Raw genomic sequence first — 12,256 nt, 5'->3', positions numbered from 1 at the left:
TATAACCCGCCTGGGTGCTCACATCAGACTTGGTTATTGATGTCGCAAACCCACCACCAGAGACTGTAGACCATAGGTCCAGCAGGGGAGACGTGCTGGTCATTGAACCGCACGGAAAGGAGCCCCCTGAGAGGGTCCACCTACCTCCCCACCCAGAGTCTCACTACACACACCCCCCTTCCTCCCCGAGACCTCATCGGAGTAGCAATAAACAATTTGGCCCCCTTCACTTTGTCTCTCTCTTCATTTATCCACAATCTCCCACCACAGTCATCCACCACACTTCCACACCCACATCCAGGATACACCACAATTCTACAAGAAAGGAAGAGCGCACCTACCCCCCATTCTACATTGACCATTTACAGGTCCTGGTACTCCTGCATGAAGGTGCAGCACTTCCTACAAACCACACCTCTCTCTCCATACCCAACCCTGTACCCATCACCACCACTCGTGCAACCCCCCCACCACCATCCTACCCCACCCACTTCCCCCGATTCCTACACCCCATACCATCCCCCGCATACTACTAGCCCTCACACACCAGATTACCTCACCTGCTATCACAAAAGAGCGCAGAACAACAGAATTTGAACCACATACTGTATATAGTTTGTGGTAACAGATTGCCTCTGCCTCTGAAATGGACAACTACAATATCTGGAAAAGGCATTCTCGCTTTCTATTGCATGTAGATGCAGTCTGTTACTTGCTCTGTTATTTCAGGAATTTGTTATATAGTAGGATTTAAGAGTCTTTCTCTAAATGTATTAATGCACAATTATTTATATAATGGTTTTATTTATTGGCCTGTTTTGAAAATGAATTATTCTGTTTTTCTTTGGAAATAAATAGAAAACATATCTGACAGCCATTGTAGATCAAACACTTGAGTAAAATGAAAATGTAGCTCGAGCTCCCTGATCATTAGATGTTAGACTTACAAATAAATATGCCTGCTTCCTCCAGTTTGTAGTCTCTTTCTGCATGTGCAGTTTATTCATTACGATTTCATCTCCGCCTGAGTCTACCTTTTTAGTACCACTTCAGTGGAAAAAAAAAAATCAAATATTCTTTTCCCCGGCTGCAGACCATAAAATTAATTCAATAGATCTGGTAAAACAAATAGATTTGATTGTAGCTTTTATGAGTCCTGAATGTCTTTTAAGAATAACTCAAAAGTATTTTGTTTCCTGCTGTATATTCGCCTCAGAGTAATAATGACTTGATTTCTGATGGCTATATTGTTTATGAAGCAATATAGTGTTACGAATACAGATAAATTAAAGATTTTACCAGAATCTCGTACAAGCCAAGTCACACTTCTTCCATCTTTCATTTTTGTTTAACTTGGACACTTGCTTACTTACTGATTTATTCCTTGCTTAGCTATTTCTGTGCACAGCTCCCTCCAGCATTTCTTGTATTGGTTTATGCAAAATAGTTGAAATGTTATGGGTTAACATAATTTAAATTGGAGATGTGCTACTTGAAACTTTATGTATGTGTGTGTGTAATATATTATGCGTGTATGTTTACTATATATATATATATATAATGTGTGTGTGTGTGTGTGTGTGTATATAAAAAAAATGTGTATGTGTGTGTGTATATATATATATATATATATATATATATATATATATATATATATATATACACAATCTACACATGTGTGTGAGTATATGTGTATATATATATATAGTGTGTATGTATATATATATATATATATATATATATATATATATATATATATAGTGTGTATGTATATATATATATACATGTGTGTGAGTATATGTGTGTATATATATATATATATGTGTGTATATATATATATATATTTATTATTATTATCCTTTATTTATATGGCGCCACAAAGGTTCCGCAGCACCTTACACAGTACATAATTGAGCACACAAGAAAAACACTTAATAGTAATACAAAACAATGCAGGACAAGGTTATAAACTCAGCTGCAAAACACAAGCAGCAGGACATGAGCAACCAGGTGTTAGGTGCCATTGTGGGGAGTTAGGAGTAAATGATACTATAAGTAGGGGGAGGAGAAGCACGTGAGGGATGAGGGCCCTGCTCGTGAGAGCTTACATTCTAAAGGAGAAGGGCAGACAGACAGGGGCGACACAGATGGGGTAGATAGTGAGGAAGGAGCATGGAGCAGTGGGTTAGGATATGTGCTGTGGAATGTGTGTGTGTATAAGATGACCTGATATGTAAAAATTAAGTCCTTCATACATCTATCTCTGACAGAAAATAGATTGTACATCTCTCATGTAAATAACACAAACAAAGTAAAGTAGTAGCACTTTAATTGTTGCGTGTTACATTTTAGCATCTATATACAGCCTGACAAGAAATGCAGCTATTATGGGACTGTCCCGCCATCCTAATACAGCAGTGACTACTTTAGTCCGAGCTGCTGGGTGCTATGCCATGCTCCTGTGAGTGGGTGCATCTCACATGCTAGACCCACTCACAAATGGGTGCAGCCATACATGATGTGGCCCCACAGGATGTTGCAGTACCCGGGCCCAGAATTTCACTTGGCAGCCCTGGAGGTGACAGACAGAACCAGGAGGGAATGGGGCTTAGTAGTGGGGTAACAAGACCATGGAGGGAGGTGGTTGAGAGTGGAGGGATAGGAGAGGTGGGGGAAAGAAGCAGACGGTTGGAAGCAGACTGATGAGAGAAAAAAAGGGGGAACAGCAAGTGGAGGAGACAAGAGGGGGAGGAAAGAGATGGATAAAGTAGAGGATTATGTGGACATAGAATATGGGGGTTGTGTGAAGTAAGGGTGTTCATGCTGTGGACAAGGTAATAATTGAGATGTAAACTGGAGTGGAGGCTGTGAGATATAGAGACAGTGTGGATTAAAGTTGTTAAATGTTCAAAAGTACATGTAAAGAACAGTGCTGCTAATGTATGAGTGCAGCTCCAAAAGTGATATATAAAGAGAGGTGTGTGAGTAGCGGGTGCAGGAATTAGTTATTAAACAAATGATTAAAGTGGATAGATATGACGCAATTGGAAAAGGCAATCCAAATTGAATGAGGACAAAATTACAATGTACAGAGCTGATCCAGTCCGAAGTGTTCTGATCAACAAAGATCAATCAACAAGAACAGTACACAGATAGGGGAGTATTTGCAGTGACAAAGCAGTGAGTGCAGTAAGTAGTTGCCTGGATATGCATACAGCAGATGATGTTGATTTTGTTCATTCACATAAGTATGTTGCTTGTTGTTGTTTAGAAAGTGGTCTGGTTTTGAGTTTCTTTTCCCTCAGTTTTCCTCCAGCGTAACTCTGACTTAGTTATCAAATTGTATTTACACTTATAATTTGGACACTTTGAATCTTAACACAGACTATGGCAGCCACCGGCTATGCAGCCTGAGTGAGCAGTAATATCTAAAGTTACAAACATGTCTCTGTGCTCACTGATTGGGACCCCACCCCGAAAGCTCAAACACACACTAAATTGGGATGCAATAAAGTCAAAGATAAACAATTTGTGAGAAGGGGGGAGGCCAACGCATATTCACAATACATTCCTAACTTCCTTTAGATAAATTGCTCTTAGTATAGCAGTAGTAGTAATTTACCCAGTATAAATTTTCAAAACTGTGCTGAGGCAATCACTAAAACAGCATCTGATGGGAGCAGTGTATATATATATATATATATATATATATATATATATATATATATATATATATAAAGAAAGAAAATATGTGGCACTGGGGGTCTTATATGAAGATAGGAATGGTTTTCTCCAACGTTTCAGGGCATATACAGCCCTTTTGTATATGCCCTGAAACGTAGGAGTAAACATTTCTATCTTCATATAAGACCCCCAGTGCCGCCTATTTTTTTTCTCTGCATCTACCACAATAAGGAAGGTACGGAGGCTAATATTAACTGGAGGAACAGAGTGCCGGATCGTGTGTAAAATATATAAATATATATATATAGGGCTTTTACCTCAGTTCCCCCTATCATTCAGTGACTTGTGGGTCCGTCTTTGTACGTGTGTGTTCCGGATCATGGGCACACAGGACCTACCTTCCTACTCCACGCTAAGTCAGAGTCCTGCAGCAAAAGACCTGCAGTATTTGAGGCAGGTCAGACTTGACTTACAAACTGCATGGCTGCTTGATCTGCGTCGTTGATACCAATATTTACGCTGTTGCACGTAGTCAGCTGTAACCGAACCTTTTGCTCTGGTAAGATTTTGAGACATTAGAATATTTTCACTATTGCAGTCTTTGCCTCCAAATTTCCCAAATCTTAATCCCATCTAGCAACTATCAGATGTGCTGGAAAAACAAGTCCGAGCCATGGAGGCCTCCATCTTGCAACTTACAGGACTTAAATGATTTGCTGCTAACATCTTAGTGCCAGATACCACAGTACACCATTAGAGGTCTTGTGGAGCCCATGCCTTCACGGGTCAGAGCTGTTTCAGTGGAATCTGTATGGATGCAATCTTTTTCCATATAAAATGAGTCTTATTCGCAAAGCGATGCGAATATGAAGCACAAGCAGCTTATGCTGATTAAAATGATGTGCCGTTGACACTGTAACGTAGTATTTCGCATGTAGATATAAGCACAGTCGCACACATAATATAGACATGCAGCATAAGCTGCTAGTGTGTCCTATTTGCATCGCTTTGTGAATAAGTCGCATTGTAAGGGAAAAAGTCGAATGAAAAATGCTCGGCGCTACAGAGTCACACAGCGTTCACGCGTTGTGTACGCTACTTGTCCTGCACAAAGTATACATTTATGTGGACAGATCTGTATATAAATATGCTCTGGTGGCCTACTTATTATATGCAGATTTATATTCACACCCCTTGCCCCTATGATAGCATGACAACAATGTAAAAAGACAAGTTCTTTTTTTATTTAAATATTGAAGCTCTTAACATTTTCTTTAATAACCCTACAAATGGGCTATTAGACCCCGCATAGTACATCTAAATCATGAAACTCTTATCCTAAATAGTGGGATAAGACCAGAGTTACAAACAGGAATAAAAGCATACTAAATACTGTCATATGATATTGGGGAAATTCTATTTCAAAACTTTTAAAAGGTGACTGCTGTCCCTAACCTTTGAGGAGGTGTTTGTGGTAGAAAGGTTTCATATGCTGGAGATGTCTGCACGGCCTGGACTTTTTGATTTTGTGAGGGAAGGGTGGTAGGGGAATGTCTCTTCGTGGGCTGAATTACTTTTGTGTTAATACTGCTCTCCAGGGGCTACAAATTATGTGTAAATGAAGGAAATTGGTCTCCAGTCTTAACATGCGCCTCCCAGCTGTCATTACTTTTAATTATACATTTTCCAGTGTGCTGCTTCACTGTCTTCTATCCACTGACTTTTGGAGCCCAGTTTCAGTCAAACCTGCTCTGTGACAAACTTTCCATTACGATGCAACCCTGCATAATTACAACACCTGTAACCAGCTACTAGAGTTGGATTTTGTAGGAACTCTCTAGGTCATTGGTGGGTAACAGGTATGCCACCAGAGTCTCAGCCAGCCTTTGTCTGCGGACCTAGTGTGCTGCTCCCCATCTGATGATTTCTTTATTTTCATATAAGAGACTAAAGCTAGCTACACAGGGTCAGAATTTTTTGATCCCGACGAGAAACAGGGCGATTTTTTCAGCAAATTAAAAGCCCCAATATCTGTGCTACACATTACGCAATTTTTATTAGAAGTTACAGATTTTCCACCACACCACACCACACTCATTTTGCAGATGTCCACCCAAAAGGAGGATGACATAGTGACAGGAGAACATAGAGAATATGGGCAGTTATCGAGAATGCACACACACTGCTCGATATAAGGAAATTGAGGCTGAGATTTCCATTCTTGACCAACCAATCGGTTAATCGAAGGAATGTGTTTGTGGGTGTTTTCTAACTGTTTCATCTGTGAAATGCTGAAACGATCGTTCATACACACTATGCTTTAAATTAAGTCATTAACCTGATTATTAGCAAATCAGCCCAATAATTGTATAGTGTGTAGGTAACTTAAGTGGCCGATCACACAATGTTCGACTGCACACATAATGCCTATTATGGTAGGCACAGACATTGCAACATTTCCTGCTCACCTCTATCAGGTGCAAGATGAATCTTGCGAAGTCGATGGCCGTGATGTGCCGTTCCCGAATAGCACATTGCGGTCATCGTGCAGAATTGAATGAAGATTTTGCTGCATGACATCCATCTGCATTCTGTAGGTGTGTCATGCAGCACAATCGAGCAGGAACAATGTCAGTGCATATTGCTGCATGTACTCTACCTCCTTATCCTGCGTGCTCCACATGTGCAGGTAAGTATATTTAGAAATCAGTAGGTGGGCATGTTGGGTCATGTGCGGAAGTCTGAGTGGCATATTACTCATTGATACTTGAAGTGACAATGTACGTTTATGTTAACAACGCATATAGTGCCTTTATTACTATGTATCAGAGTTTAAAATTCTAGTAATCCATTTTTCATCATTTTTGTTTAGTTCGCGGGTACCTCATGGCGGTTTTGCATACATCATGGGAGGAAGTGGGCTACAAAACTTCACCATAGCAGCTGTGGCATATACATCAAATCTGCTGCCAACGTCTAGCACATGGTATGTGTTAAATAATAACCTCTTTATTTCAATTAATCTGGTAAGCAAAGATTAATTTAATTTATATTAATAGATCATTAATACCTGTGTGCTTAATCCTACTGTTTCTTCTTTTATAGGGTTCTCCTGTTTTGATAATTTTTTTGTTTGTATTTTATTTTTAAGGTTGAGCATGCACCCACCTTTTGCCACTGTGTTTTCGGAGTAAATGTATAGTTTAATGTATCGTATACATTGCGCAAAACATATTTTTGAATGTGTGTGTGTGTATAATATATTTATTTCAGACAAGTCCTGCACTCTCATCATATAGAGGTCAGCTTCGGGGTGCTTCCAATGGCTGCAAGGGCCACATAAATACGCTGAGGTTTCCCCTGGAGGAAGGATGCACTCTCCTTTCTTTCAAAAAGTCAATTTTATTAACACTTGAACATCATGTTTGGGTAAACAAATAACCCAAACAGCATAAAACAGGTTCCGGTCGGTCGACGTTTCAGTTCTTGCTTGAACCTTTATCAAGACCTCAATATTCAGATTCAATGGATAACAACTGTCACAATGAATAACGATCTCCATAGGTACTGAAACACTGGGTCAATTTACATAATCCGAGTAATAAGCATTGGGGTTCATACTGGAAAACCTAAGCCCAATTGCGCGAAATGTGGCATCCAGTCCAGTGTAACCGTCAGTGACAAAGAGCTGCTGCTGCAAGATAAGCGGCTCTTCGTGCAGAAAAGCCCTGTTACGACACTGAATTTGCCCCTTAGATTTTCTCCTTACTAACTGCCTGCAATGTGCTTTCCACCTGCTTATCTGACCACTTCATGAAAATATTCAGGTCAGGGCTTTGACAAAAACCCAGGCATCGGGTTACCATGATGCCTCGAAATGGCGCCATGGCACCTCATGTGAGCAGTGCCCTGTGTGATTCAGATATTTGACCGTCTCAGTTTGGAGGTTTTTTCTGTATAGGTCAGCAGACATTGCTATAAGCTATTGCTATATGAGCTATAATTCATACTATGCATTGACCCCTGACATAGGCATCTAACGAATGTCCCCGAATACCATATGCACAGCCTGGAATTCTGGCTCAGTGAATGTAGCCTTGCTCAGGGGGGAACTGATTGAACGGACTTGGTGCTTGTAAGTGCTCAATAGGAAGCTGGTGTAGTTATTCCTCCTGATAAAATCCGGAAGAGCTGCACAGTTCCGATTTAAGTGGTTAATAATAAAGAGTAAGGTTAATGTCAAGGTGGCAGATTAATCAAGAGCTTGGTGGCTTGGTTCATAATGTTGATGTTGAGGTTAATAGAGAAGTTTGCTATGGAGGATTGGTGTTACTACTTACTGAGGATGAGACGGAGGTTAATGAAGAGGTAGCTATTTGACTGTATGGACAGAAGTGGCAAATTATGATTGATATGGGGGGCTGGATGGCTACAACAAAGGGGGCATGTTGGTAGCGGAATTGCAAGGAAGGAATAATGACAAGGGGGCAATGGGATGACCAGAGGTGAGTGGACTGTTATAATCCAGAGAAGGGGGGTGAATGGGTTTGCGTGAGAGAGTGGCTATGGTAGAGTGGAGCGATAAAGAGGATTAATGGAACCATAACTGATTTAATGAGCCATTCGCAGTTTCACTGTACCAGCCGTGTGTACTTACACGTGCATGGCGTAATTTTTGAGACAAGCATATGCCACTGGCAGGATCAACCAGGTAGGGGAGGTTTCTGTCCTCCCAGAGCTCGCCTTAGGATCAAATTGAATCAAGCAGTGCTGACAATTAGCAGCAGGGTAAAAAGAAAAATGATAATAAGAATATAAACTATTAATCACAATTCAGTGTAGAAAGTATTATATTCAGGAAGGATTATCTCGGACTGGATCATAAATTCTAAATTATTTGAGTACTGATTTAAGTGCTAAAACTATAATGGTAAATAGTTTGTGAAAATACAATTTATTAACTATTTTGTAAACAAACTACTTAGTCAATAATGGTGCATACACACGATCAGATTTTTCCTTCAGATATGAACGATAACGATTTAAAAATCGTTCAGTCGTTCATATCTGAAGGAAAATCGTTCATATCTGACATGCCTGAACGATGGACGATCAACGATGCGCGTTCCCGTTTGTCAGATAATGATATCTGACATCTGATGGGTTTGCAGTCAGACTTGGACGATTCCATTCATTTTAATGCAGTCAAAAATCGTTCAATCGTTCAAATCGTTCAAAACTTTGGTAAAATCGTTCAAATCGTCCAATCGTTCAGTCGTTCATCTGACAAATCTGACAAGTCTGACAAATCTGACCGTGTGTATGCTCCATAACAGAGTTTTTTGTTGTTGATCTTTTATTTATTTTTTATAGCAGAAGATGTACGAGTATTTCAGAACTAGCAACTATCAATTTTAGTTTCATATATAATGCTGGCTTTGTTGGTTTGTGTCTTACAGCATCAATATGCTTAAGTTGCCTGAATACCCAAGTAAGGAAATCCTTAAGGACAGGCTTCTTGTGGCATTACACTGCGGAAGCTATGGTTACACAATGGCATAATGAGGAAAGAAAAAACTCATCTGACTACTGATGCGCAATTCAGAGTGGCAGAAGCAATTTAGAAAACTGTCAAGAGGAAAACAGGCTAGATACTGCCCATAGGCAGGGCTGACTTTCAAAGATTTGTAAAGTATCTATTTTCTTCTAGATTAAGTGTTTGTGTGGATGTGATTTGAAAAGCTAGAAAAAAAAAGTCTTCACTGGTGCTTCATGCTTTTTCCAATTACAGCTGGGAAAACAAGGTACAAATGAAGAGCGCTTTTCAGCGTTGCATATTTTACGTGTTCTGTTCATGTGGTATGTTTAAATACTGTATTAGTTTGTTTTTATTCTGTTTTTTTATTTTTTATCAAGACTCATTCATAGAGGAAGTATGTGTGTTGGATGGGAGTTAAAAAAAAAAGTAAAATCTGCAGCTGTTACTGTGTATCTTCTGTGGTTTTAACATTTTAGTGTACATATGTTGTAAAAGTGAGTTGTTTTATCATCATACCATACTGTTATCATCGATGTACTCTCCTCACAGTTTATATTCATTTTAATTATTTTGCAGTAGTTTGGTTTCCATGTAACTTATTAAGCAGTTCATCTGGTTTTCATTTACAACCATCGAAGGAGGACAGTCAAGTTTTATGTTTTTATTCTTGGTTGTTTCTTTTTATTTTACCTAATTTGTCTATTTTGTTTATACAGTTGTTGTACAATGTATCTGAAATGTATTTTTGTACAAATGAGCTTGCTAGATTAAAGTATTTTATAAATTTGCCTTTGATAAACTGGCACAATATACAAATTATGTGCTTTGTGTCTTTTTTTACACCTACTGCACACCATTAATGTTGTACCAAAGATCACAAATCATATAAACAGCTATGTCTGCAGCCATGAAGGCTCTTTAATTGAAAAGATAAGAGCAGTGGCACCAAGCTTAAGTCATACTAAATCGAGAGTATAATTGATGTGAACACATTACTTTGTAGTGGTCTTTTTATGGGCACACTGATGAATAAACAACATCTATGCACAGAACAATTCTCTCTGTTCCAAATCAAAGCATGTCAAGGGTGGTAATAATGCAGTATTGTGCTTGTTAGCACATTTTAATGATTGCCCTAAAGCAGACTACCTACTGCCTTAGTTTCTAAACTTGTAAACTTTTCTGAATTGTTCAGGAACGTACGCATTAATTTTAAGAGGAATCTAAATGTATGTCTGGATGCAAACATATATAGCGACTGTGAAAATATGAGGAGACTGAAGAGTAATTTTCATACCTAAAATTAGAAAAGGAAAGATTGGGTCATATGAGAACCTCCAATTTATAAATGCAAGTGAATATTTTCCTGAAATGTTCTTCATTTCTTGGCTACAAGCAGACTCTTAACAAAGATAACGTATCCTAGCAGCAGTTATAGATTGTTAGGCTGATAAACATTGCAGAAGGGAACCCAATTAGCTACATATATCAAAATAATGATTAAACATGAATACTATTGCTATTGCAGTTTTTCAGAGGCAGATTTAATTAAATGAAAACTGCAAAAATGTTTGCTTTTCACAGACGGGAACAGTTTGCTATTATAAGGTCATCAAACAGGAAGTTAATTGTGATCTCAATTGCAATTTTACTGTACTAGGACTCAATTATTTTTATTCACGTTTGTTTCTTTAGCAATGCTATAATACTTTGCAATAGGCGAAACAAGTTATTTCTGCTTATATTAAATATGTAAAGTATATTACATCGAAAACACCTTTGTTAAGGATATTGAAGAACACACAGTAAAGCGGTGTAGTCCAGCAGGATGAACGGATGCATCCCTTCAAGACTTTTACATATTTAGTAAATATAAAATAGGGGTTGTCTTCAATCTACACCTACAGAGAACCTTTCCTCATCATTATTGTAACCTAAAATCCCATATCAATGCTGGAGACACTCTGAGAATCATACCCCAATTCTTTGTGCAAATACAATCTTTTTAGAAAGCATTAATAATACGCTAACTCACATTTACAGTATTAGGGCTGGCCATCAAATAGTGGCGACAATTCCACCATTGCAAAATGCCTTGCAATGGCATGTAGCCATCACAACATAACCAGTTGATGATTTAACCATTGGTTATTGGGTATGCATGTGCAGTCGAAGGCCGGAAACTTGCACATGCACAAACGTACCAGACTGTGGACACCACTACCTGGTGTGTCTGCAGCTGAACTGATGTCCTTACACATCGATTGAGCATTAAATAGAAGCATGCGAAAGGTGGCAATCATGGTATCGAATAGAGTCGGGGGTTGCCAATCATTATTATCCAATGTCCATTCCTACACAGTATATATAAATGTATCATGTAAAACTGTGTGTTTTACTATTATTATTATTATTATTACTACCTTGGGTGCAACAAGGTGTCTGCAGCACCAATAGAGTGATAATATAATTATATAAATATTTAAAAAATATATAGGATAACCATACAGGCAGTAATAAAACTGAAACCAGGGTGGAAGAGTGTGTAGTATCTCTATCAAACCTTCTACTCTCCCTAAGGCCCCCCAGGCTTAGGGAGAGAAGAAGGTTTGATAGAGATACTCGCTCTGACTTTTTAAAGCAAGCATTGATGGGGTGCATTTGTAGGGAGAAAACCGCACTCAATGAGACTGTGCCCAGTAAGTGGCTGGACAGCAGGATCAGAGTCACCAGTGGGAAAAACAGGGGAACACATATGTCAGGGGTTAGTAGGAGGATTTGCATACAACTCATTTATTTTTAGCGCATAGTTTATTGCAGCCCAGAGGAGAGGGCTAATAAGAATGGGGAAAATGTATACTGTGAAAGCCGCATAGAGTGCTGTGACTGTGAAATTTCTTCAGCATTTTACACGAAGAACTTTAAATGCAGGTCACACAACTCCCAAAATACTTGTATTTTTTTCTTTTACAATATGGTGGTGTTGTATTCCTTATTGTATGCAAGTTTCAGTTTGAAACCATACAAAATATT

At 38.8% G+C, this 12,256-nt stretch overlaps 1 protein-coding gene across 2 annotated transcripts in view; it reads left to right on the top strand.

The window, feature by feature from the left end:
• The window catches only part of HACE1 (HECT domain and ankyrin repeat containing E3 ubiquitin protein ligase 1), a 118,183-nt gene extending 108,144 nt beyond the window's left edge, over positions 1-10,039 (top strand). For both annotated transcript variants that reach the window (XM_088460435.1, XM_088460434.1), the window contains exons 23-24: positions 6,557-6,670; positions 9,144-10,039. In XM_088460435.1, the coding sequence (XP_088316561.1) occupies positions 6,557-6,670; positions 9,144-9,246 (217 nt within the window). In that variant the 3' untranslated portion in view covers positions 9,247-10,039. The remainder of the gene's footprint in view (positions 1-6,556; positions 6,671-9,143) is intronic.
• The last annotated feature ends 2,217 nt before the right edge of the window (positions 10,040-12,256 follow it).

The sequence above is a fragment of the Taudactylus pleione genome, unplaced genomic scaffold, assembly GCF_031769625.1.
Source record: "Taudactylus pleione unplaced genomic scaffold, aTauple2 ptg000046l, whole genome shotgun sequence".
NCBI lineage: Eukaryota > Metazoa > Chordata > Amphibia > Anura > Myobatrachidae > Taudactylus > Taudactylus pleione.
Note: the sequence above shows the minus strand (reverse complement) of the source record. Positions and strands in the feature narration are given on the sequence as shown.